The 27,988-nt window shown below is 37.7% G+C and overlaps 1 protein-coding gene across 6 annotated transcripts in view; it reads left to right on the top strand.

Annotated features, from left to right (window-relative positions):
• Window positions 1–26,569, top strand: part of LOC133847802 (putative protein kinase C delta type homolog) — a 31,710-nt gene extending 5,141 nt beyond the window's left edge. The window contains exons 2-15 of one of the 6 annotated variants that reach the window (XM_062283033.1): window positions 44–692; window positions 3,155–3,522; window positions 3,605–3,720; window positions 3,784–3,869; window positions 3,948–4,077; window positions 19,992–20,093; window positions 21,926–22,009; window positions 22,243–22,379; window positions 22,439–22,612; window positions 24,922–25,076; window positions 25,144–25,291; window positions 25,355–25,534; window positions 25,604–25,744; window positions 25,817–26,017. In XM_062283033.1, the coding sequence (XP_062139017.1) occupies window positions 585–692; window positions 3,155–3,522; window positions 3,605–3,720; window positions 3,784–3,869; window positions 3,948–4,077; window positions 19,992–20,093; window positions 21,926–22,009; window positions 22,243–22,379; window positions 22,439–22,612; window positions 24,922–25,076; window positions 25,144–25,291; window positions 25,355–25,534; window positions 25,604–25,744; window positions 25,817–25,966 (2,079 nt within the window). In that variant the 5' untranslated portion in view covers window positions 44–584 and the 3' untranslated portion in view covers window positions 25,967–26,017. The other 5 variants (XM_062283030.1, XM_062283031.1, XM_062283029.1 and 2 more) reach the window with 5 other exon arrangements.
• Window positions 26,570–27,988: the final 1,419 nt, after the last annotated feature.

Genomic DNA, 27,988 nt, shown 5'->3' with positions numbered 1-27,988 from the left:
TAGAGTATTCAAGCTTCTTTGTTGTTCTCTTGCAATCTTTCAGATATGTCCATCAACAAGGCTTTAGAATCGCTTACACTCAAGAGGCAGCAGAAGCAAAAGGAATGTGAAGACGCCAACAGCAACAGCAGCAGCAGCAACAATAATAAAATACAGCTGACTAAAATGCGAAGTAAACTTGTTTATTTAATATAAATATAAGAAAAACGCCTCGTATTCGCCTTTCGTATCACATTAAGCGCATAACACAAAGCAGAAGCAAACAACAGAAGCAGCAAAAACAGACACACGGCAAACAACTCAAAGCAAAAGGAAAACCATTTTCCCCCTCCTGTCTTCTGCTTCTGCTTTCCTCCGAGATCACTTTATCGCCGTCTATCGGAATCGCCATCGGCATTGAGATCGCGGGCAATCGTTGATCGTTTTGTTGATTGTGATCAAGATCGTGGCACGTAGCCATCATCATCATCCATCCGCGTTTGCAGTTAACGAAAGTCTTCGAGGCGCACCTCGGCCACAACAACAACGGCACGCAAATCGTGTAGAGTATTCGGCGCGTCGTTGACGCGCAAACGGACGCCAAGATGATGTTCACCCGCGCCCAGGTGCGCAAGCAGAAGGCAACCTCCAGCTCCTCCAGCAGCAGCAGCCAGCGTCCTCGCAGCTCCGGCGGCGGCTCCTCACGTCACGATGTAAGTGCCTAAACCTCAGCTCACTCAACTGATTATAATCTATAATGATTATAATCTATAATTTCATTCTTTCAGTTTCAATTTGTTATATTTCATTATTTTTATACCCGCTACCTATAGGGTAGAAGGGTATTATAACTTTGTGCCGGCAGGAAATGTATGTAACAGGTAGAACGACCCTATAAAGTATATATATTCTTGATCAGCGTCAACAGCCGAGACGATCTAGCCATGTCCGTCTGTCCGTCTGTGTGTCTGTGTATCTGTCCGTCCGTCCGTATGAAACACTGGATCTCAGAGACTATAAGAGATAGAGCTATAATTTTTTTCGACAGCATTTGTTATGTTTGCACGCAGATCAAGTTAGTTTCAAATCGAATAACAAGTGTAATTTTAAAGCTAGAGCTACGAATATACAATAATATATATACAATAAATACTATAGTAGTTATGATTCCTGAAAATTTCGTTGCGATCAGATAAAAATTGTGGAAGTTATTAAAGAAATACTTTTGTATGGGCAAAGGCCTACTTACTAGGGCTCTTAGTTGCCTTGGCTGACAATTTGGTATATTGTGCCGTCTATGGTATATTTTGAATGGTGTACTATATCGATATACCAAACATATTATTCGGTATATTTTTACTATTTTTGCAGTATATTCGGTATATATTGAAAATGATACCGCAATATTTTGCCTTTATTAAAAATGGGTAGCGGGTATCTCACAGTCGAGCACACTCGACTGTAACTTTCTTACTTGTTTTCTATTATATAGCTAAAATTTCAAAAGTTCTTATAAATATACTAAATTTTTTATTGGATTTATTATTTCATTCTATTTTATCTCTCTTAGTATTCTTTTCAAACTCTCATCATAATAATAATCTTTGTCTTGTGTTTTAATATTGAATATTTTTTTGTTTTGTTTTTTATTTTATTTACATGTTACTATTCAATTTATTACCAATAATAATAATCTTCCATCCTAATAATAACATTTTTTTGTTAGCTTTAATTTCATACAACATAAATGCATATCAATTATTATTTAAATAATTTTATATTTTTGTATGCTACTCACTTAAAGTTTTCTATTTCATTTTAATTTTTATTAAACTTTCATCGTAATAATTATCTTTTTCTTATGTTTTCATTTTTAATATATTATAATTTTCTATATTTTTTATGTTACTCACATTTTTTACCACTTAATTTATTTCTAATTAAACTTTCATCTTTTTTTGAAACAGAACCAGAAATGGTTAAACCATTTTTTTTTATGCTACTCACAGTTTTTTATTTTATTTGAAATCTCATACTTCCATCATAATAATTATCGTTTTCTGTAATATTTCAAATATTCCGCTTTACAATAATTATGGTGCTCAAACAACTTAAGATCTATAAAGAAATCAGTTAAATATGAACTAGATTAATTAGCATTTATAGATCATTATTTTATTCAAGTTTTCTTATTGTCTATGCCAAGTTTTTCCCCTAGTATCATTTTGCCAGTTTATTATCTTCCAATTTGAAATCCTAATTTATTTTTGTTTGCCATTTAAGAAGTGATAAATGCTTTAATTCGAAGGTAAACGATTTTTCAACAATCCAAATTAGTTGATGTTTGTACCATTGTCGTTAACATATTATTTTATTGCTGCTCAATATTATTATTCAAGTGAATTAAAACTCATACAATCAGAGTTCAATGGAGCCACATTGTCTGACTCAATTGCAGTCGTTTTATGGTTAATTCCATTCTTTCCTCGACAAACGTTTAATATACCCTTTTGTTTATCTTTATACACAACACACAACAAGTATTTTAAATATATTTTCACTTCACAACAACAAAATTTGACCAACGCATCTAACTTCCCAGTTCATTGAGGCCATAATTAATTGATATCCCCATCAATTATGTGTGTGTGTGTGTGTGTATTTTAAACGATCATTAAATATATTTACTTTTTACCGTTACATGCGCAGACCCTTTGTTTGGTTTTTATGACTATAGGGTATCATAAGCTTGTGGCTTTAATAGTGTTTTGTATATTTATAAAAGAGCACAGCAAAACAGAAACACAATTTATAAACTGTAAATTTAATTGGGTTTCCCATTAGCAAATTCTTTGGATAGAAAGTGAAAATTGGAACACCAATGTTTGTTTTCATTTCAGTTTTTGTTTTTTTCGTTTCTAATACCAAACTACTCTTAAGTGTTTGGGTTTCAGTAAAAGATAGAAACCATTTCAGGTCAATTAAAAAAGAATAATGCCAAGATATCTAGTTCAATAGCTTAAAATCAAAATGCCATTAGGTGGGAGTAAAGTGCAGGAAATTTCATTTGAAAAACAATATGTAGGAGGATACAATGTGTTGAGGAAGTTTTGGGAAAGTATGAAATGAAAGTATAATATTTATATTAATAGATTCCTTCTTTATTCATTATTAGGTGCGCTATAAGCAGAGCTCATCGTCGAGCAGCGGCGCCGGCAGCGGAATTAGTGGCTCCAGCGGTGGCACACGTCGTGATCGTGATCGTGACCGGGATCGTGAGCGTGACCGTGATCGTGACTGTGATGATCACTATAACAATCACTATCACTATGGCAAGCAGCATTCCTTTGAGCTACCGCGCCAGCACTCCAAGGAGGAGTCCTACAACCGCGACAGAGAAAGAGAGCGCGACACCGGTGGAGGTGGAGGAGGAGGAGGAGGAGGGGGTGGTGGTGGAAGCGGTGGTGTTAGCGGTGGCTATGTGGACAGACGCACAAGACCGCGCAGCATCACAAATCGTCGTGGCGCCATCAAGCATCAGAAGTGAGTGTGTGAGGTGGCAACGCTGTCTCGCTGCCAGTGTTACCAGATCTCAGAAATTAATGCAATTTACAATTTAAAACAGAACGCACGATATTAACGGACATCGCTTTGTGGCCAAGTTCTTTCGCCAGCCCACGTTCTGCGCCTTCTGCAATCTGTTTCTTTGGGGTTTTGGCAAACAGGGTTACCAGTGCATAAGTGAGTACGCTGACAACTCTGGATGTTGATTCCATTTTCTTTAACTACACTTTCTATGCACAGTTTGCCAAACGGTTGTGCACAAGAAATGCCACGAGAAGCTGCTTGGCAAATGCTCTGGCTCCGTCTTCAATTCAGCCAGCACAATTGTAAGTGCAAAACTTTCTCCTCTCTCTCTCTTTTTGTCTAATCAACTCTTTAATCGCCATCTTCATTTTGATTTGCAGCTACTGCGCGAACGCTTCAAGATCGATATGCCGCATCGTTTTAAGCCGCACACGTTTATGTCGCCGACGTTTTGCGATCATTGCGGCTCGCTTATGGGCGGATTTTTCATTCAGGGTCTGAAGTGCGAAGGTAAGTCCGAAGCCGTTTAATTCCAACTGCCATAAGCTTTATTTTGGTTTTGTTTGGTGCACGTTTCTGGAGCTTTTACTAGGTGGCGCCGTGTGCGTGAAAGCTTCGCGAAAGCTTTTGCTTTAGTCGTTACAACAACCCGCAACAGCTCGTGAGCTTTGTAGTTGGGAATTATTGTAACGGTCAAATCGAAAGCTGGGAACATTCACTGCTTGAGTCGCATATGTTGGGATATATTTGTAACGGTTTTCTTTTGGTCTACAATAGTGATGAATATGTTGGATCTTTATGTTGGAAGTACAGTTTGATCACAAATCTATAAATTCTATTTAAGTTGTAATAGAGAATAGAGAAATTTGATATTTTAAATTTGTTTGTTGATATACCAATTTCAACTATTTCAACTATTATTTCTATCCTTAACGGTTTTCTTTTAGAGTACAATAGTGATGAATAGTGAGACCATCCTTATGTTGGAAGTACAGTTTGATCACAAATCTATAAATTCTATTTATGTTGTAGTAGAGCACAGAGAAATTTGATGTTTTCAATTTATTTATTTAGTGTAAGGATTCGTCATACCATTTATATATGCTGGAAGCACAGTTTGCTCAGAAATCTGTAAATTATATTTATGTTGTAGTAGAGAATAGAGAAATTTGATATTTAAAATGTATTTATTGAAATTGATAGATTATGCAAATCGTATATTTAATCTTCTCGGTTTTTTTGTGGTGTAAGCTTAAGCTGGAAGTACAGTTTGCACTCTATGAATTCTATTTTTGTTATGATAGAGAATATAGAAATTTGATATTTTCAATATATTTATTGAATTGATAGATTATTCAATTATTTCTACGCTTAACTGTATTTTTTTGGTTATACCATGTTTATTTTGGAAAAACAGTTTGCTGTCTAATCTATAAATTCTATTTTTGGAGAGGTAGAGCATTAAGATTGATAAATTATCCAATAGCCTTTTGCTGATGTGAATCATATTTCCTTAATTTCTAAATTATTGAAATTCTTCATCTATGTTAGTTGTTGATATCTGAAAGTGATGCTATGGTCATTCATTGGTTCATCGATTAGCGTTTGCCATGTGATTGCAGAATTCACGCTGCCAACTGCTGATTAAATGTGTCGACGTATTCTTTCGTATTCGTATTCGTAATCGGATTGAATATACGTATTTTAAATACCGTAATATGTTTGTGCGGCTCTGACAGCCTTGCTTGTTTTTTTCCCCCTTTTTATTTGGTAAATTTCTTCCTGTTGTTACAATTTCGAGCACATTTATTTTAATCGCTTTGCATCTGAAAATGCAAATGACATGTTTTTACCGTGCACACGTAAATGCATTCATAGTACATATGCGAATACTCATATATGAATACTTTGTATATATTTTTTTTTTTTTTTTTATACCCTGTAGCAAACATAAATGGTTGTGCTATGATGTCATGAAGTAGATTCTCTTTGTTTGATTCCTGCCAGGATTTTTTACGCAACACTTAGCTAAACAAAAGTCCCATTTAATTTGCCTCCTTCTCCCTCTCTCTCTTTCTCTCTCTATTTCTCTCTATCTGCCACAAGACCTGGTCACATTGCGCATTGCATTTTTGCGGTGGGCAGCAATTAAAATTGCACAAAAGATAATAATAAATTTTGCAGGTTATAAAAAAATTGCAAATTTATATTTATTACACGTTGTATGATATTTTTGTGTCGCACCCAAAAATGAGAGCGCAGCGCACCGTTAAGACTCGTAATATTTATATGTATATTTTGCCGTACGGCAAAAGCATTTCATTTCACATATTGTTTGCTGTACATTTGTTTTGGCGTTAAACGAAAATGTGCGCAAAAAGGCATGTTAACAACCCTGTTAATTAAGTCGAATACAAATTGCCTAAAATCATAAACAGTTCGAGAGTAGTAAAAATCAAAGATTACTTTACAATAGATAGAATATTTTTGATGGTCAACATTTGGTATTATTCCAAACTATTTTCGTTTATGGCTTTGGAAACACTTTCTATTCACATCAAAGACACAAAGACAAAAGAAGGAAATGTTTTACAACTGTCGTTTGATTGAGTGAGAGCGCAGAACAGCGATCATAAAGCATGGCGGAAATGCTCGTAATGCTTGAACCCAATTAAGTTTGATTCGTACACAGATTTATATATGGTACGGTCGCTATATACTCGTAGTCGAAATTTATGTAGACAGTTGGGACAGGCTGTATTAGAAATCAATTTATTGCGCCTTTGCCAACAAGATGCACAAAATAGCAGCAAAGCTAGTCGACAGAGACAGATAGTGTTTTGGGTTCTGTGGATACCCTGTAAACAAGAGATGATTTATAGAGAAGACTTGGAATTAATTTAATCATTCAATTTTAATGGTTGGATGAGTTGTTAAACGAATTATAAAAGTGAAAAGACACGAGACTTATTTGTATGCTATAAAAACAAAACACACATCACATACCCTGTAAAACAGGCACTAGTTAATCATACATGCTATAAACTATTTCTATCGATATCTCTGACTGCGTGATGCGCTTTGCAGAGGCAACTTAACAACAGAAGGCAGAAGATGACACGAAAAGAATGCAACGCGCAGAGGCGGAGGCAGAAGAAGCATCGCCGCGTTACAAAAATACCCCGCAAAAATGCAGAATGCAAAATGCGACAAGCAAAACAACGGTAAAAATAATGGAAAGGCGGCCTGGCTATAAATCGCAAAAGATTAAGTACTCTGATGCTGTGGCCGCGAGACACAAGCGAACGAGAGATGAAGACGAAAACGAAGACGAAGACGAAGACGAAGACTGCAACTACAGTTCTATTTCTAGTTGTTTCCCTTCTCGCTCTCTCTCTCTCTCGCGCGCGTTCTTTTGCACTCTCTGTGCCTCTTGCTCTCGCCTGTTTGCCGGCTATAAATGCATCTTGCGGAACCGAAAAGCGTCACCGTCTGTCTCCCTCTTCCTCCTTCTTCGCTTCCTTCTTGTATTCTTGTAGTCTTTTGCTGTCAACGTCGTGTGGCGTTTTTTTCCTTTCCTCTTTTATTTTTATTCTATTCATTTGATTTGGTTTTTGGGTAAGGAAATTCGCAAACATTTTTCGAGCAGGTGTACGAATCAATCAGCTTCCAAATTGAGCATTATTATTTTGCATAATTATCCGACTTGATTCTAGTTTCTAATTCCCCAACGGCACATTTCGAAATGATGTACAATTAAAAGAACATTCCGTTTGGCGAAATTCAACAGCCAAAATCAAATTTTAAATCCGCAATGCAAAATAAATCTATGAAAATTATGAAAATTATTGGGCATCTGTTGAGTTAGCTCTCATCTGCCACATTTATGTCAAAATATTTGCTTTATTGCCATACGAATAGAAAATATGATGTATATATACAAAATGTATATCGACTCAAGATCTTTCAGAAATGCCACAAACAGATTTCTCGATAGGTGTGATTTTCGTCTGTTTAATTATAATTTATTGAAAGGTGTTGCCGGAAAGTAGACTAACAATTGCACCATAGTTCTTGTTCATTTTTTTTTCATTGTATAAATTAAAATTTATTGGAATTTTATAGCCAGCTCAGAATTTTGTTTTTTGCTTCAAATTTTATTGATTATTCATTTCTTTTTCTTTAGAAATTCTTATTATTGCTGTTCATACTAATTATTTCCTAAATAAAGATTCTCAGAATCATTTTTTCGTTGAACATTGTCACCTAATAATATAATAATTATATTTTAAAAGTGTCATAAGATCGTTAGAGAATATGGCTCAAAATCGTTTAATCGACTCCCGTTATTTTTCTTTTGAAATTTGATTGATTGTTCCTTTCTTTTTCTTTTTAAAATCTTTTCTATCGCTGTTCATATTAATTGTTTTCTAAACAAACATTCTCGGAATCATTTTTTCGTTAAACATTGTCACCTAATAATATAATAATTATATTTTAAAAGTGTCATCAGTTTATTATAGAATACAGCTGAGTTTTTTTAAATCGCCTCAGAATCATTCTTTCGTTAAGCATTGTCACCTAACAAAAATAATAATAATAATTAATAAAAATATTTTGTCATAAGTTTATTATAGAATACAGCTGAGTTATTTGAATCGTTTTAGGTATCATTCCTTCGTTAAACATTGTCAGATCTTTTAATGGACTCTGTATTGTTTTTCTACAACAAAATTCCAAACATTAACTAACTATTAACTTTAGAATGTGCTGCAGCTAATTTAAATTCCTTTGGCGAATGTGTTTTTCAATGATTATGAATTTGACAGCGTTTCTCCGATCGTTGCTCTTTTCGCATTGCTCAATTATTTGCTTTCATAATCGCTTGTTCTCTCTTACTGTTTCGCTCTCTCTCTCTCTCTCTCTCTCTCTCTGTGTCAGCTGCTGTAGCTTTTACTTTCGCTGTGCGAAAACAAAGCAGCAAAAATTGTGAAAAATCATTTCAAAACTCAATTTTTGATGGTTTTCGAAATTCGAAATTCTCTCGCTCGTAGACATTTCAATTTATGACTGTGTTTGTTGTGTGTCTGTGTGTGTGATGAGTGTGTGTGGGGCATATTTCGAAATCGACATTTTACATATAGCAATTTTTGAGTTGAGAGCGCCAATTCGAAGAACGAAGACCAGACATTACCTGATGATGATGTTGATAATGATGATGATGATGATGCTGCTGCTGAGGTCTGGGCCTCTTGCTTGGCCTTCTCAACACACACACACAGGCAACACACACACCCAAAAGCAGCAGCAACAACATCAATATTATCGAAGTTAGCCCCCAGTCTCAGCACATCTAAAGGTCTCTCTCTCTCATGTGTGTGTGTGTGTGCGACTGTGTGAGTTGGTTGTGTGTGTGTGTAAGTGTGTGTGCCTCTGCCTGTCTGTCCGTGTATGTGTGGCGAACAGGAACAGCTCCAATGCTTGAACAATTTTTGCGCTGTCTTTCACATTTCACATTTCAGTAGTTTCCGTTAATGCGTTCGGCTCGTTGAAAAAGTGCCCGTGTGCCTCTTGTTTCAATTTTGAATTTCAAATATTTTCTTTTGAATTTTGACTTTCGAACTCTTTTGAATTCACAAAACGCGCGCTCGCCGGTCAACAAAAACAAACCAAACAAAAATCAAAAATACTTGATTTCACGATTTTCTTTACTTCGTTTTTTTTTTTTTTGGTTGCTTTTTTTTTTGGATTTTTGGGGAAAGCAATTTCCCAAATGCGTGGAAACTGTGGAAAATCGCCAGTCAGTCAGGTTAGCAACGACAACGGCAACGACAACGCGACTCGTGAGCAGCGCTTACGTCATACAAATTGAATATACTAGATGGGGAAAACATAGTCGCTGTCTATTTTCATATATATGTATATAGTAGTATGTGCCGCATGTGGGCCCAAAAGGCTAATATACTATTTATGTATTCGCATTTGAAAGCCAGCTGCGAATTCCGATTGAAATCAAATATGCAAAACTATATTTTCCGCAATACATTCGAAGCGAAAGCTTTGTTTAATACTCAACTTCGGTTTAAATAGAATTTTCATTTCAATCAGTGAAACAATTGCAACGCAACACAAAATTTCTATTCACTTGCTATATTGCATTTTAATTTCAATCCTATTCTTGCAATAGAATGAAAGTTAAAAGTTTTATAATCGATTTTTGTTCACTCAACTTTGCTTAGCTCAAACATATTTTTTTTAATGTATTTGAATTTAATCTTCATATTTTCGATCGTAATTTCATAAAAAGTGATTTTAAATACTCTTTGAAGTATCTCTTGCAGCTTTACTTCACTTCAAGCTCAATTTCCTCAGTCTTCATTCAATTGTGTTTAATTACTCTTGAACGTTTCAATCGTCGTGTTCAATTTGCCATCCAAATTCGTATTGAATACGCCATTAGCCCTTCAATCAATGGCAATTAAATTGTATTTGGCCGATAATTAATGTTGCCGTTTTGCTATTTTTCCCTCACGAGTTGTTGCCAACATTATGACAGCAAAAAACAAAAAAAAAAAACATTTGTGAATTTCTATAAATATAGATATAGAAATATAGATATCTATATGGATCACATAAGCTAGACGACTATGAATTTGTTGTCTATATCTACAATTATATATGCATTCAAAATATATTAACACGTGTATGTGTCTGTTTTGTGTGTGTGTTGAATATATTGTCGATGTGTGTTGCACGCAAGCGTTAAACTGTGAACCATCATCCAAAGCAGTTCAAATTTATGGAACGTTGAGTTGGACACTGAATTTAGTGCTTATTTTTGCAGTAAAGCATCGTAAAGCAATTACATTATTAACTACGATAGTTTTGAGACCATGCGGCACTTTTCCATAAGAATTCAGGGGGAGTTTTCCAGCACCCAATTCACAAAAATTCACAAATTGCTGAAATAAGCAGTAATAAATAATGAATTAAAGCATTTATAACTATTTCCGCAATGGCTCATCTAAAGCAGTTCATATTTATGGAACGTTAAGTTGAATATTGAAGTGAAGCTATTTCTGAAGCAATTCATTGCTGATTTTAGCAAATAACTAATGAAAAAAGAGTTGCAAAGAAATTACACTACGAATTGCGACAGTTTTGAAAGCGTGTGCAACTTTTCCATAGGAATTCAGGGATGATTTCCAACACCCAATTAAAGTAAATCCACAAATAGCTGAAATAAGCATTAAAGTATAAAGAATTAAACCGTTTATAACTATTTTCACAATAATTCATCTAATGCAGTTCATATATATGGAACGTTTAGTTGGATATTAGAGCGAAGCTATGTATTTTTGAAACAATTCATTGCTGATTTTAACAATTAACATTATGAACTGCGACAGTTTTGAGGCCATGCGACACATTTCCATAGGAATTCAGGGATGATTTCCAACACCCAATTGCTGAAATAAGCATTAAAGAATGAAAATTTAAAACGTTTCTAACTGTTTCCACAGTAGTTGAGGGCAGACAAGCGGTTTCCATAGTTCAAAGTGCAACCACAACACAGAACAACAATTAACGAAATAAATCAAGTGTGAACAAAAAGTGTGTAGCATAAAATCTTTTTTGTTGAGTGACAAACGTCGTGCTTCAAAATGCCGCTCTATTCGGATTCGAGCAATTATTACTACAGCGGCGGCAGCAGCCAACTTTATTCGCCGTATTACAGCAGCAGTAGCAGCAGCAGCAGCAGCCCTGGCAGCTATACGTCCAGCTATAATCGGGCCTATCCAGGCAGCTATATGGTGCCATTGCTGCCCTCGCCCCGCTCGCCCAGCTACACCACGAGCAGCAGCATCGTTGGCAGCGGTGTTGTCGGCGGCAGCAGCAGCAACAGTCTGCTCGGATTGTCGTCGCGTTATCAGCCCAAGCTGACGACCATAACAGAGACATCGGCCCTAACGGGTCGACACAGTGGCCACAGCAGCCTGATGCCCCTGACGCGCATTCAGTCGCCCAAGTACAGCTCAGTGTCGAGCTACGGCAGCAGCAGCAGCAACAGTAGCAGCAGCAGCAGCAGCAGCCATCGCTATATACCGCCTAGACCGATAGCAATCAATACAGCGGACATCGATGTGAGTTCAGCGAGGTATCATCGTCGCTCAGCGGAGCCAGAGCCAGCTGCAGTTGTGGAGCGCAAGCAGGAGAAGCAAGCTGAACCACAAGAGGAGCAACAGCAGCAGCAACCAGAAAAGCAACAACAACTCGAACAAGAGCAGCAGGGACAATCGCAAGCTCCGCCTAGACGCTCGACAATACGACGCAATCGTGCTGTGGTGCGTCTCTCGACCATCAGGCGACGCAGCAAGGAACGCAACAGCGAGCAACAGCAGCAGCAATCTGAACAACAGCAGCAGCAACCACAACAACAGCAGCAGCAAGAGGAACATCAATTTCGTGATCTGCCGCCAGCAGCTGAGCCAAGTCTCAGTTGGAGACAAAAACTCGCCGATGAGTTGGCCGCATTCCCAGCGACGAGCAACAAAAAGTCACCCGGAGAATTGCTGCGCGAACGTTTCTACATACACGATGAGAAGCAACAGCTGGCGGAGATGCGTCAGCAGCAAAAGCAGCAGCAACAACAACAGGCAAAACAAACAACAACAGAACAGACAACACAGCAACAACAACAACAGCAACACCGACAGCAGCCAGCAAAACAGTCCGATGAAGAGACGGAGGAATCTTCGGAGCTGGAAGAGACTGCGGAGCAGGTGCAGGAAACCATTCGCCGGCTGAGCTTAGTGCAGTGTCCCACATTTCATGACATCTGCGAGGACATCTCGTCGGACAAGATCGACGACGATCTAAATGCCGGCGAGCTGCGACGACGTGCTTCGATCATACAGGAACAGGAGCAAGAGTTGCTCAACAAGCTGCAAAAGTCGAATTCGGGAACGTTTCAGTTAATCCACTTGGAGCGTCGCAGCAGCCATGACAGCACCACAGCCGATGAGTCGACAGCGGCAGCAGTTGCCAAGCAGGCAAAGAAGCGCAAGAGCAAGAAGTTGCGACACAAGATCACCGCCATTGTGGATGTGGAGAATGCGGTGACAGCTCAGACACAATCACAGCAACTGCAACTGCAACAGCAACATCATATGCCGAGTGTGTTGGAACTAAACGAAGAGCAGGCAGCAATAGGCAACCCGCCATTGAGTCCCAAGCCCAAGTTTACGGTGAATGTGGAGACGGTGGAGGAGCATCAGCAGATACACAAGATCTTTAAGTTGCCCAAGAAAAAGGTGGCGCCACCCAAGGCTTCGCAAGTGGATCAAGTGTTGCCCGAGGGCTTCATGAAAGCGGCGCCCAAGGCAAAGACATCGCCGATTAAGAAGCCAAGCAAGCCCAAGGTAGAGGATCAAGCAAAGCTGTTGGAGAAGGAGAAACTAGAGGAAGAGGAGAAGCAGCTGCAGGAGAAGATGCAAGAGGAGAGAATACAGCAAGAGGAGAAGTTGAAGCTGGAGAAATTGCAACAAGAGAAGTTGCAAGAGGAAAAATTGAAGCAGGAGAAGTTGCAAGAGGAGAAATTAAAGCAGGAGAAATTGCAAGAAGAGGAAAAGTTAAAGGAGGAAAAACTGCAACAAGAAAAGTTGCTGCAACTTCAGAAGGAGAAGTTGCAACAGGAAAAGCTGCTGCAGGAAAAACAGCAACAGGAAAAACTGCAACAGGAAAAATTGAAGCAGGAGAAATTGGAACAGGAGAAAAAACAGAAGGAGAAACTACAAAGGGAGAAATTACAGAAAGAGAAACTGCAAAGGGAAAAATTGGAACAGGAGAAAGTGCAAAAGGAAAAACAGCAGCAGAAACTGCAGGAGGAGAAATTGAAGCAGGAAAAAGAGCAAAAGGAAAAAGAGCAAAAGGAAAAAGAGCAAAAGGAAAAAGAGCAAAAGGAACAACAGCTCAAGCAGCAACAGCAACAACAAGCGGGAGTTGCGCAGATTTTCACCTTCGACGAGGCCGCAATTCAACAGAATCAGGCAACCATGACGCCTGCGGCCACGCCCACGCCCGCAGCAATAAAGCAAGAGGGCGTGGCGACGCCCAAACCCATCAGGAAGGCGATACAAAAGTCGGAGAGCGGCGAGGACTTTTGGTCGCAGATCGGATCCCGGGAGACGCTCTACATGAACAATCGCAAGAAGGTGATTAGCGATCGGCAGCTGGAGACAACCAGCGAGGAGGCAGCAACATCTCCCAAGGAAGCAGCAACAGCAACAGCAACTCCCTCAGCATCATCAGCAACACCGACACTAAAGTCTGCAATACACATTGAACTCAAGCAGCCAGCAACAACCTCAAATGGCAAATCGCTGCCAGCAACACCAGCCATAACTTTGTCGAATTCAACACCAGCAACACCCAAGTTGACAACGAAATCGGAACCAGCAACACCTCTTGCAACCAGTTTGCCCAAAGCAACGCCAGCAACACCTAAGCCAAACGGCACAGCAGCAACAGCAACAGCAACTGTTGCTAAAACCGAAACATCTCCCAAATCAACAGCAACTGCAACCAAAACGGAAGCAGCCACAACAGCAACAACTCCAAAGAGCACGGCAGCAACATTGAAGCCGGCTGATAAGCTAGCGACAACAGTTGCAAAGCCAGTGACAACAGCAACGGTTGCTGCTGCAAAGGAACAACAACAATCTGGCAACGCTGCAGTCAGCACAACTACTGTAGTCATGACAACCGCATCAACAATAGCAACAGGCAAATCAAAACTGTGCGAAACGGCGGCAACAACAGCAGCAGCAACAACAGCAACAACAACAACAGCAGCAGCTACGGCAGCGCCAAAAATAAATACCGGGCAAGCGGCCAAGTCACCTGAACAACAACAGGCAGCGGCAGCGAAAATAAATAAAACAACGCATAATAATGAGCGACAACAACAGCAGCAGCCGCAGCAGCAGCAACCACCAAGCAACGCAGCAACATCCAAGCAAGAAACGGAAACTAAAACGAAATTGACGGAAATTGTTGAGCCAAAGTCAAAGGTGCAATCACCGAAAGCGACAACAACAGCAGCAGCAGCAGCAAAGCCAAAAGCAGCAGCAGCCAAAAAGAAAGCCACAGCAGCAGCAGCAACTCCGACAACAGCAGCGGCAACTGAAACGTTGCCGGACAGCAATGTGACCCCAATCAATGCCGATCAATTTATATCGTTGGCCCCCACAAAGGCGGCCATTGCAGCGGCCACAAATGCGTCATCGCCGGCAACTGCAACAGCAGCAGCAGCAGCCACAACAGCAACAGCAGCAACCACAACAGCAACAGCAGCGACAACGCCTACAACAACAGGCGATGCGCTACGCGATGTTGTGGCGAATGTTGCTGACAACAACGGCGGCGACGACGTCGTCGACAACAACGACAAAGACAACGAAGACGACGACAACAGCTGCGGCGAAGGCGTCGGCAATAATTTATCAAAGTTTGCAACAGTATCGAATTTGGCACAGTGTCTGCGAGACGTTGACGCCGAGCTAGACGACTATATACCATCGTCGGCGGAAAATAGCGAAGATAGCAGCGACGATAGCAGTTTTGACGATTCCTCCAGCGCGAACGGTTTAGACAACAACAATCTCAATCTTAGTGCCAGCATGAAGAAGAAACAGCGCAAAGAGAAGAAAAAACAAAAGGCCAAAGATGCCAAAGAGGCGCCAGCACGTTTCGATCCCCAGAAGAAGATCAAAATCGATCCCAGCACCAAGTGTTATGTGAAAGAGGAGGCGCCACGCTATCCCCTCGTTGCCACGCCCCGTCCGCTGTGGAAGCGCGAGAAGATCGTGTATTCCGATGAGAATACCGATGATGAGAGCAGCTCCGAGGGCAGCGAGGCAACGGGCGGTTCCCTCGACGAGGAGAGCGACGACGATGACAGCGATGCGTGCAGCAGCAACAACAGCTCCAGCTCCGAGGAGTTTGACGACGAGGCAGCAACCAGAGGAGGAACCAGAGCAGCAACAGCCACAAATACATCAGCAACATCAGCAACAGCAGCAGCAGCAGGAACGACGGCAGCAACAAATAAGACACACTTGGCGGCACCAGGACAAGCGTCCACTTCCACATCGACCTCGCTGTCGGCATCGGTATCGGCATCGAGTTCGCCTTCGATCATCAGGATGAGCACGTGCAGCAATGATTCCGGCTTTGAGGGCGGCACTGCGCCGTCCAGTCCCAAAAAGATGTTGGGTAAGCGAACCACACAAGAGAAAATACCTTTTGACGACAGACAAAACACTTCGATAGACCGATATACCGATTGACGATTGACGATAGACGATACATTCGACCACTGGCTGTTGGGCGGCATTTAAGTGTATGTGTGTGTGTATGTGTGTGTGTGTGTGTGTGAGTGCGCGGCACGTGTCAAAGCATCGGACATCCATCGAGTATTGAGCTGAGGCATTCCGGTCATTCTACGACTAGCGATAGCTATTGAAATTTCCTTTCATTTTCAATACACATTCTTCAGTCTCTATGTGTGTGTGTGTGTGTGTGTGTGTTTGTGTGTGGCATGCGGAATATTTAGTTGAGCAAACAGAAAAACAAATAAACATGCTATAAATCGAGCGATAGACGAATTTACAAATACAAAATGTCTTTTATACATTTGCTCAATTCTACTTTTTCTACTCTATATTTACTATATTTATCAACCACAAAGCAATAACAACAACAACAATAACAATTTGTTTGTCGATGCTTTATCAAGATTCAAATACAATTTAAGTTTCTTCTCTGTCAACTACTCGAAATTTGTTCCTTCATTTTCCATTCTAGTATTTTTCTTGGCGGCTTTTCTCGCTGCTTTGTTTTGTGTTTTTCCTTCCATCGATTTCTTGTTTTCCTTAACAAAGTTTTTCCTGTTCTGTTTTTCGTAGAAAACGATTTTGCAATCAGCGAGAGGTTTTCTTTGGAATCGACTTTAAAAAGCTTACAAAGAACATTTCTAAGTTTTCTTTAGTATTCTTCCGAATTTTGACAACTTTGCTTTTGTGTTTTATCAACGATTTTCATATGAATTGAAAGTACTTATTCACATTCTTTCACTTGCCAAATCTTATTTAAAAAGCGTCTCATATACTACAAGTATATGTATGTAGATGTAGCTGGGATGACCACCTGTTGGAATGGCGCTGCCCACTCGTTGCTGTTGCTGTCGCTGCTACATTTTCAATAAATATATAACGCAATAAACAAATGTGTCTCAAATAAGCTGTTAAATTATACCATTAAATGACAATATTGCAGTTTAGTATCTGACAGATACAAAATTGTCAATTAATTGTGTTTATGCAATTCGTAAGCCATTTTGGGCATTTACTTGCTCTCAAACAAATCGCTGAGAATGTGCTGGCACAATGTGGAAATCAAGGGAGAGAGAGAGACAGAGAGAGAGAGAGAGAGACAGAGAGAGAGAGCGAATAACTATAGCTACAGCTACAAATAAAGAAGAAGCAGCGCAAAGATACAAATTGAGACTCGAGAGAATTTGGCATTTTACTTTTAGCAAATTGTATACAAAATTGTTTAGGTCATCGTTGTCTCTGTCTCTGTTTTTTCCCTTTTGGTCTCTTGTTTTTCTTTCTCGTCTGTGTGTTTTTCGTTCAATTTCTCGTTATATTATATATTCGACTCTGATTTTTTGTCTAAAAAACAATTGAAATACACGTACACAAAACAAAATTCAATTGCGCTAAACATTTTCTACAATAGCCAAAAGCCAAAATGTACTTTTCGACTTTTCGACGAGTTTAGATGAATGTTGAATCAATTTTTGAGTATTTCGCATTTTGGGCTGAAAGCAAAAGTTATAATAAAAATTTGCGAATTGCTTTTGCATTGAAATCAATGCGAAAAATGTAAACAAAACTATGCGAATAACATTGCAAATTATATACAAAAGTGTCGAGCTATAGACTACATTTAAATATAGCCAGATATAACTACATAGATAACGTGAAAGTGTGAAATAATACGAATTAATCCTTAGTACTTTTGGCTATGACTGTGCCAGAGAGTTTAGTCAGCAGCCAAACTTAAGTAAATCCATATAGACACAGACGCTGACTATTCTAGTATTGTGTTTAGCTATATGAACACACAATATTTATATTCCTGATCACGTCAGCTAATTATGTTCTGGTTGCTGTTTGCACTTGTTGCCATGCCATGTCGAAAATGAATACACTTGCAACTTGTTGCAGTCTGTGAGTTAATACCGACTAAATTGTTGCACTGCATTTTTAAGTTGTTGCAGAATTTATAGCTGGAAAAAGTGTAAACTCTTCTTCTGGAATTTTCAAAATTTGTAGTTCAAATTATTTTTACGAAAAAGAGTGTTACACTTTTGATATTTAAATTGATTCAGCATTTACTATACATATATCTGAAAAGTAAACTTCTTTCAATTTAGGGAAAAATGCGTATTTAATTTTGATATTTCTGATTCATATTGAAAACGAGGCTTGCCTCCAAAATTATTTTATAATATAATTAATCAACATTTAAAATGTTAATGTCGAATTACATACATAGTTAGCATCTGTAATGTAACAGAAATATGTGTTTATTTGATGTTAGCCAACACTATGAACAACTTTATCAACAGATCAGTTATACATATATTAAGCATCACTCACTAAAAGAAAAAGGCAGCGTAAGAGCACGAAGAAAGAAAATTTATGAACTCATAATAACAAGTAAGAACTGTAGCTTTCTAACTTGACGCGGTATTATTTCTAAAATATACCAAAATAATATACCAATTGCTATATTTGATATATTGATATAGTACTACATTCAAAAAGAAGAAATTCTTAAAAAATGTCTTCAATTTTTACCTATTAATGCTTCTAAAAATTCTTAATTTTTATATTTCATGTTTGGTGTTTAAAAATGACACTTTTATGCAACAAAAACTGATAATAACTTGCAACAAGGCATTTAAGAACTAATTATTATAATTCCTGAAAAGTTTCTTTGCTAAATAGTTATATAGAAACTTATTTTAGTTATCAATATGGCAAATAAATAAATAAATATTCAGGATTATTATTATTATATTATTTCAAGCATAAATTGGTAATCAGTGTGCCAACAAAACAAAACGAAGCGAAACGAGCTGAGTCTAAGGTTACGCGGCAAATTGTTTAGCTTGTTTATTGCCGCGTCACACGCTGCGTATGCGTGATATTTGCATTGAGTTTAGCCAAAACGCCTGTCGATGATGAACACATGACTACTCGTATTTCTTTTGTTTGATTGCGTGCAAATATTTTACCAACAATATTTGCTCTTTATTCAATTTACATTAAACGGCGCCTTTTCTCTGTGACCGAAAGCAGAAAAAAACAAAATAAAGAAAAAAACTATGAAAAACCGGGGCCAAAACGGATGTGCGTTTGCACTTCGTGTGTATTTTTGTGTTTACATTGATTGCCATAGTCGTCATCTATATAGATTGTTATTGTTTTCGTTTGGCTCTTCCTTAATTGATTTACCCTGTAATCAAAGAGATTGAAGAAACAAACACACAGCAAATAGCGAAATTTGGGAATCACTATAATCAAAAATACTATCGCTTAAAGAGTTTTTGCATACCGGAACAACCCAATTTTACTTTTATTGCCTTAAGAAATAACGAAATTATATATAACACATTGGTTATTGGAATATTTATTGCAAGATCCATTCGAAATATTGTTTTAGTGTCACTTTAAATTGAAATATAATTGTATAATAAGTGGAAGCTTAATTTCTTAATTTTGATAAAGCAAACAAAACATAGGGATTCTCATTTTTAGGTTTTAAATTGAATTACAAATTCTAAAAGTTTCCTGAGGTTCGATTAATCGATGAATAATTTCATAAAGCTCGATTAATCGATTGACTGTTTCATGAGGTTCGATTTATCGATTGATAAAGTTCCTTTGGAAAACATTTATTGTTTACAGCGTATCTCCAAGTTTTGCCATGACTCTTGAATTTTATTCGCTTGCGCTGTTCATTGCTTCCTCTTTGATCTGAAAATGCGAAATTGCGGAAAATAATAACCAAGGAAAAGCGATTCACTGTGGGGCAGGTGAAAGCCAAAGAGCGAATATCAAAGGGGGGCGGCGATATATTTTCCAGAAACGTGCAGCAAATAAATCAGACGTCAGACGTCTGATATATATATCGCATGATATGCATATAGAATCGTATATTCTATACATTGTACATGGTCACAATTCATAATCATATTAATAACGATTTGTTTTAATTAATCTCAACAACATTCGCGCTCGCCACGCTGCCAACAACAACATCGACAACAACGAAAACAAATACAACAGAATGTGACGTGAATTGTCACAAGAAATGCGAACGTCTCACGGCCAATTTATGCGGCGTCAATCAGAAACTCATCGTCGAGGCGCTCAACCACGTAAAACGAGGTAACAACACACACAGCTATAGCAAACCGATTCTCTCTCACGGAATTACGAAATTACGAAATTAGGAATCCAAAATGCGATTGCAAGATTCCTAACAAATGGCGCGTGCTTTTTTCGTGAAGGGGAAAAGCAAAAATTGTGAAAATCGAATGAGAGAAATATCCATAAATAATGGCGCCTAATTATGGCTGACATTATGATTTCATAATTGACTTTGCCAGCCAAGTGTGTGTATGTGTGTGTGTGTGTCGATATCGTTGTGCAATATGTGTTTGAGGTGTGTTTACAAGGTGCTGACTGATTGTCAGCTAGGCATCAAATTGAGTTATCAACAGGTGGAAACACAGAACAGATACGTGCTATATACAGCTGTAAACTTTGAAATAGCACTGCGACAGAAAAAAAAAACTGAATAACGGATTTTTTGCATATTCATTTTGGTTAGTTGATCCCTGCCATATTTTTTTGTTTTTTTTGTAAAATTGACAAAAAAAAAAAATTTTAGATTTGTTAAATTTTTTACTTTTTGAAGTTTTGTTTCGTTGCTTGGAGCAGAAAAGTATAAAGAATAATAACAACACAAAAAGAGTAATCTACAAAATGTCATATTTTTGACTGCATTTGCATCTTTATATTAGAGATGCGGGCTTACAGTGTGACCGTTCGATGTACTGACTGTTTGCCCTGAAATGAGTATCGAAGTGGAGTCAATTCTAACTGTGCTTATATTGCCAGTGTTGGTTAACGAAGTATGCTTCTGTTGCCAGTGTTGGTTAACTAAGTACGCTTCTGTTGCCAGTGTTGGTTAACTAAGTACGCTCGTGTTGCCAGTGTTTGTTAACTAAGTACGCTTGTGTTATCAGTGTTGGTTAACGAAGTATGCTTCTGTTGCCAGTAATGTGTAACTACATAACTAAACTAAAGCAGCTAGTGTTGTGTAACGAAGCAAAAGCTAGATCGTTATCCTTTTCATTAAATAAAGTACAGTGTACTTAATGACAAGCACTTTTGTGACGGAGAAAACTCCTGCAAAACAGCGAAGTCTGGCATTTATCACAAGAATCTTTAAGATGAAAAATTAGAAAATATTCAGCATAAAATATAACACAGTATTAATATTGTATGTTTTTATGCAAATGAAAAACACGAGAAAGCTGTTAATTTTTTCCTGAATTCAGCTGTCATCATTCCGAGCATATTTAAACACAAAACAATATGAAATACATTTATAGAAAGAATAAAACAACTATAATAAAATGCGATACTTTGTGATTCATAAATAGCAAAGGTATGCGTTGAAATGCAAAAAAGTATATAACAAATTTAGTAATTATGAAAAAAAGAAAAATAAAAATATACAAAAATATGACGGAATATATAAAGCCAGTGGTTAATTTGTTTGTTCTAAACAATGCCAAGATTAGCAAAAAATGTATTACCAAAAATGATATTTCAATTTATTTAGATCAGTTCATATTATTATTATAATTAAAGCATTGATAGATAAGATAAATGTATAACATTGCATAAATTTACTTGGCTCGTACATCAGTTTATATGTATAAAGTCAGCCATTTACAGCGAAAAGCTAATTAATTAAGTTCCAAGTTTTCGATTGAAAAAAAAAAACCCAAAATGCTCAACAAACAAAACAATAAACAAGCTAATTGTGGGCAAGAAGCTGTGGAGGCTTTTTACTTGCAGCTAATTAGAGAGCTATAATTAGACGATTGCACACACACACACACATACACACACACCGTTGAATGGGCAATATATGAGTTTGAAGAAGAACAAAAAGAAAAACAATACAATCTTTATCCATAAAATAGGCGCACGTGAGGCAAGAGATTCACCCAGCACACCGCCCAGCTGCAATCCCGCCTACAAGATCGAGGCCAACGATGAACACGATGGTATGACACAAGTCTCTCACTCTCTCTTTCTCTCACTTAATATACATACTATATATTACTCGATATACTACTATATATGTAGCTACCCAACAGCCGAACTGTACTGTACACATATTTAATTTTAACTTTAAACTTTTACTCTCTTGATTAATATATGAATCTCTACTTCCCTATTCCTATGGCTGTATCTCTTCCTTTATTATGTCTATGCTCTATACTCTGGGATCATACAGAAACATCATATACATATTCACAATTCCAAAAATCCGGACGTTTCACAGCGCCAGCAACAGTAATACCTAGATTTAAGAATTATTCGGTAGATGATTTTCATTTTCTGGCCGTGCTTGGCAAAGGAAGTTTCGGCAAGGTAAGTAATATAATATTATATATGTATAATATATTATATTAATGATATTATCTCGGTAGGTACTGCTGGCTGAGCTGCGTGATACAACATATTATTATGCCATCAAGTGCCTGAAGAAGGATGTCGTGCTGGAGGACGATGACGTCGACTCAACGCTGATCGAACGCAAAGTTTTGGCATTGGGCACCAAGCATCCATATCTATGCCATCTGTTTTGCACATTTCAAACAGAGGTAAGTGCCACTTAAGGTCGCGCATCTCTCTCAGGCAAGGTCGATAGGTGGTTAAACGTTAGGCGAGACGCAAGACGCAAGACCCACTGATCTACTACTGAATTAGACGACGTCGTTGTCGTCGTTGTCGTTGTCGTTGTTGTCTAGGTAATACTCACTCAGAGCAACACCTACGATAAAGCATCCCAAAAATACATTTGCCAAAAGGTAAAACGACCTATTCTTAGACTCTGTCCGCCCTCCACCTCGCTCTCTCTCTATCTCCTCCATCTCTCTTTCTCTCTCTCGCTCTGGCCATCGATTGGGGCACACGACAGTGGCTGCCATAGTGTTTTTTTCTAGACACTATTTGGCACGCACGTCCGGCATTACGTTCGACAATGTTCTCAAAACATTTCTAGTAAAATACAGCAAAAGAAGAGAACAACAACAAAATAAAAACAATCAGTTTTTCTTTTTTTTTGTTATTGTTTGCTTTTTGGGGGCGTTCTTGTCTTGCATTGACACCGATTAGAAGGTATTTTAATTATTTATGACTTTGAGGATGCACGACCATTCATTTTGGGGGGACTCTCTTTCTCTCACTCTTTCTCTCTCACTCACTCACTCACTCGCTTTTATCTGTCTCACATCTCGGCTGCTACTAAAATTTGCGCAAATTTCTAGCTGACGATTGGCAGCTGGACATCAGACCATGACCTTTTGTTCGGGCAACTGAAAAACAATTGCCTCTAATTGAATATGGGAAAGTGGCAAAGTTCGGAGCTCATATAATGTATTATTAACAAATGAACGGAAATTCGTAGAAATACAATTAGTTTCTCTTATTTTTTGTGCGATTTTTTCAATCATTCTATTTTTTACGTGCAGCCAAGCTAAGATTTTTTACCGTTAAGCTCTGTTCCAGATGAGCAAAATTTTGATCGTGCCAAAACGAAATACTTTTTAGCAATTTCCACAAATTTTGGTAAACTTTTTGAACCTAAATTTGACAGGTATATACATAGTTAAAAACAACAATTTTTGGCCACACCACACAAACATTTGTTTATAATATAAATGCAATTATTAAACAAGTAAGAAAGTTACAGTCGTGTGTACTCGACTGTGAGATACCCGCTACCCATTTTTAATAAAGGCAAAATATTGCGGTATCATTTGCAAAATATACCGAAAATATACCAAATGATATAATTAGTATATCGATATAGTACCACATTCAAAATATACCATAGACGGCACAATGTACCAGATTGTCGGCCAAAGCAACTCAGACCCCTAGTAAGTAGGCGTTTTGCCCATACAAAAGTATTTCTTTAATAACTTCCACAATTTTTATCTGATCGCAACCAAATTTTCAGGAATCATAACTATTATAATCATAACTATTATATATATATTATTGTATATACCAAAATTCGCAACTCTAGCTTTAAAATTAGGCTTCTTATTCTATTTTTTTTTTATTTGAGGGGCGGAAGTGGGCGTGGCGAAAAATTTGAAACAAACTTGATCTGCGTAACAAATGCTGTCAAAAAAAATTATAGCTCTATCTCTTATAGTCTCTGAGATCTAGGTGTTCATACGGACGGACGGACAGACGAACATGGCTAGATCGTCTCGGCTGTTGACGCTGATCAAGAATATATATACTTTATAGGGTCGGAGATGCCTCCTTCTACCTGTTACATACATTTCCTGCCGGCACAAAGTTATAATACCCTTCTACCCTATGGGTAGCGGGTATAAAACACAATATCCCAATCACATATTATTGCAACTTGGTTGCAATATCTTCTTGATCTTAAATATCATATATAACTCTGCAAATCCACAATATTAATGAATGCTATTTCTCTTCTCAAGAAAATGGCTTTTTCACATATCGTATCACATTTTGTGCATTGTTCGTTATGCTATATGCTTCTTCATACTTTACGTCGCTCTTTTTTCGTTTTCCCATTCGAATACCATCGACGAAAGAAAACTTTAAGAGGTGTCACAGGAAGGATAAAGTATGATTATCGATGTGAAAGAGAGTTTGCGGATGTTACCTAGTAACTTTATGTCTTAAAATAATAATGTTAAGACTAAATTCTATATGCAACCAAATAAGAATTGAAATTTAAGCATTAATAAGCAAACAATGATTCAGTTTCTTTATTTGCATTAATTAAAAATTAGAAAAAAAAGAACTAAACGAATAGGATGATAATATTGGTATAAAAATATTACCATTACTCCATTACTCTGCTAACTTAAATAATAAAAATGGTACTCAAAGAATCTCTTAACGTTCTCTCTCGCAGAGTCATCTGTTCTTTGTGATGGAATATCTAAATGGCGGAGATCTCATGTTCCACATCCAGGAGAGCGGACGCTTCTCCGAGGAGCGTGCACGTTTTTATGGCGCCGAAATCATATCTGGCCTCAAGTTTTTGCACAAGAAGGGCATTATCTACAGGTAAGTTAACTGTATTTAAAAAATCGAAAAATATGGCATATATTAATGGCAATTCATCTCAAAACAGGGATCTCAAATTGGACAATGTATTGCTGGACTATGAGGGTCATGTGCGTATTGCTGATTTTGGCATGTGCAAATTGCAAATCTATTTGGATAAGACGGCCGATAGTTTTTGCGGCACACCCGATTACATGGCGCCCGAAATCATCAAGGTAACAAGGCAAACTTAATACTATCGATAACAGTAATCGCATGGCTGTATATTTATCGAACAGGGTGAGAAATACAATCAGAATGTGGATTGGTGGTCATTCGGTGTGCTGCTCTACGAAATGCTAATCGGACAATCGCCATTCAGCGGCTGCGATGAGGACGAACTCTTCTGGTCGATCTGCAATGAAATTCCATGGTTCCCCGTCTATATATCCGCCGAAGCAACTGGCATACTTAAGGGCGTAAGTTGATATCGATGAATCGATAAGAGATTAAAGATTTCAAATGAACTCTTTCTCTGTTGACTGCAGCTGCTGGAGAAGGATTACACGAAGCGCATTGGATCACAGTATAGTCCGGCTGGCGATATTGCCGATCATATATTCTTCCGGCCCATCGAATGGAATCTGCTCGAGAAGCGGCAAATTGAGCCGCCCTTTAAGCCCCAAGTGGTAAGTGCAAATATGTTTATTATCTAGTTGAGTTCCACATATATGTAATCGTGGTTATGTGGTTGAATATAGAAACATCCATTGGATACGCAATATTTCGATCGTGTGTTTACTCGAGAGCGTGTCCGTCTCACGCCCATCGATAAAGAAATACTCGCTTCCATGGATCAGAAGCAGTTCCATGGCTTTACCTACACAAATCCCCACATCACCCTGGACTAGAGGGTTCATTGAACTAGCAAGAACTAAGATGAAGAAGAAGAACTTATTGAACTAGCAATTAAGAAGATGATGAAGAAGAACTTATCGTACTTAGTTAATAAATTAATACACTCGTATAACCCCAAACAAGAATTACTTCATAGAGCAACAGTATTTGTATATGTATGTATATATATCTATCTATCTTTCGATTATGATAATAATGATTATGTTTCTGTCATAAGTGATGATGCGAGTCTCATTTAGCTCGTTATTTATTTATTAATTAGATTTACTTAAGTGTCACAATTGTTCAATTTCCTAGCCAACTAACAATACTCTTAATCGAGAGAGAGAGAGTCTGAGATTTCTTCTCACATCACTTTTTTTTTTTTGGTTGGCTTCGAATACGTTTATAATGCTAGTCATCTTAGTTAATACTCGGTAAATCTCGAAATAAGATAACTTATATAATATATCTCTCTGTACATATATCACATTAATACTTACTATCGATTAATTTTTTTTTTTTGCAATTGGGTCTAAATTAGTTGTACAAGCTCTAAACCAAAGTCTACATATGTAATCGTATGTATATGCTAAATAATTTTAAAATAAAATGCCATAAAAATCTACGCATTTATGTTTTTATTAAGGTATCAGAAAAGTCAGGTAAGGATATCATTTGATTTTCCCAATCTTATCATATTTAATGTTATTTTATTTGGTCAACTTATCGGTATTTCAATGTAAGTATTATATTATAGTAAATGTAAGTGTTATAGATAATTAAATACAAAAAAAGGTTTGCATTTATAATAAGTCAGAAATTCAAAACTATTCTATACAGATCTATTAACAATACCATATTGACAACAGAAACCTGAATGCTATGACAGAATGGAAGAGTTATCACGAGGACACACGACGACAGTCAAAAGCTACCTGCTGTGGATAACTTGAAAGAACTATTAACAATGTCTTATTGAACTGCAACAGAAAGCTGAATGCTATAACCGACTGAAAGAAAGACCAAGAGGACTCACGACTACAGTCAAAAGTTGCCTGCTATAAATAACTTGAAAGAACTATACAGATATGGGGCACTTGATGACACCTGCTGTGAATAACTTGAAAACTATTCTATACAAATTAATGAACAATATCTTATTGAAGTGCAACCGAAAGCTGAATGCTATGACTTAGTGGAAGAGTTATCACGAGGACACACGACGACAGTCAAAAGCTACCTGCTATGGATAACTTGAAAGAACTATTAACAATGTCTTATTGAACTGCAACAGAAAGCTGAATGCTATAACCGACTGAAAGAAAGACAAAGAGGATTCACGACTACAGTCAAAAGCTGACTGCTGTAGATAACTTGAATGATTTATTGTCAAGAGATTCGATGAAGTATTTTTGAATTATAAAGCGAGCGTCGTTGAAGCGGCGCAGTGAAACCTCATTAAGACCGGCTTGAAATGACATTCTGAATGGGCCTACAAAGAGTTATATGAGCCAGACGGTTATTTTTGTTGTGTTGACACACATGATGAATATAATTAAGCAATTAACTGAGATGCTGACAGACTGACAGAATGAAGAGGCCGTTAGAAATGATAATCTTAAATGGAAATGGGTTTTTCGAAAAGTTATGTGACAGCGCAAAGAGTGAGAGAGAGAGAGAGAGGGGGAATGACCTGAGTGAGATCCACAGTTGGAGATCGAGTTGGACTTTTGAAGTTCGGTGGAGCAAAAGTGGAGTAGTGAGTGTGTGTTCTCTCAGTTGTGGTGAAAATTCGATTCATTGTGCAACATTTTCGCTTTTCGCTTTTCCGTTCCGTTTGTTCAATTTGCATAAACTATTGTTAAGCCGGCATTTTCATGCTAATGAGACTTGTTCGTAGCTGGTCAATGGCCACAGTCGCAGTGACACACTAACAATTAACCATTTTCAGCGAGAGTGGCTCTCGACTGTGGTTCAACTCCCCAGCTGGAATTGGAATTGAAGTCGGAGTTGGAGTTAGAGCTGTGCTTGTG

Source organism: Drosophila sulfurigaster, chromosome X, assembly GCF_023558435.1.
Source record: "Drosophila sulfurigaster albostrigata strain 15112-1811.04 chromosome X, ASM2355843v2, whole genome shotgun sequence".
NCBI lineage: Eukaryota > Metazoa > Arthropoda > Insecta > Diptera > Drosophilidae > Drosophila > Drosophila sulfurigaster.
This window is presented reverse-complemented; position numbering and strand designations above follow the sequence as displayed.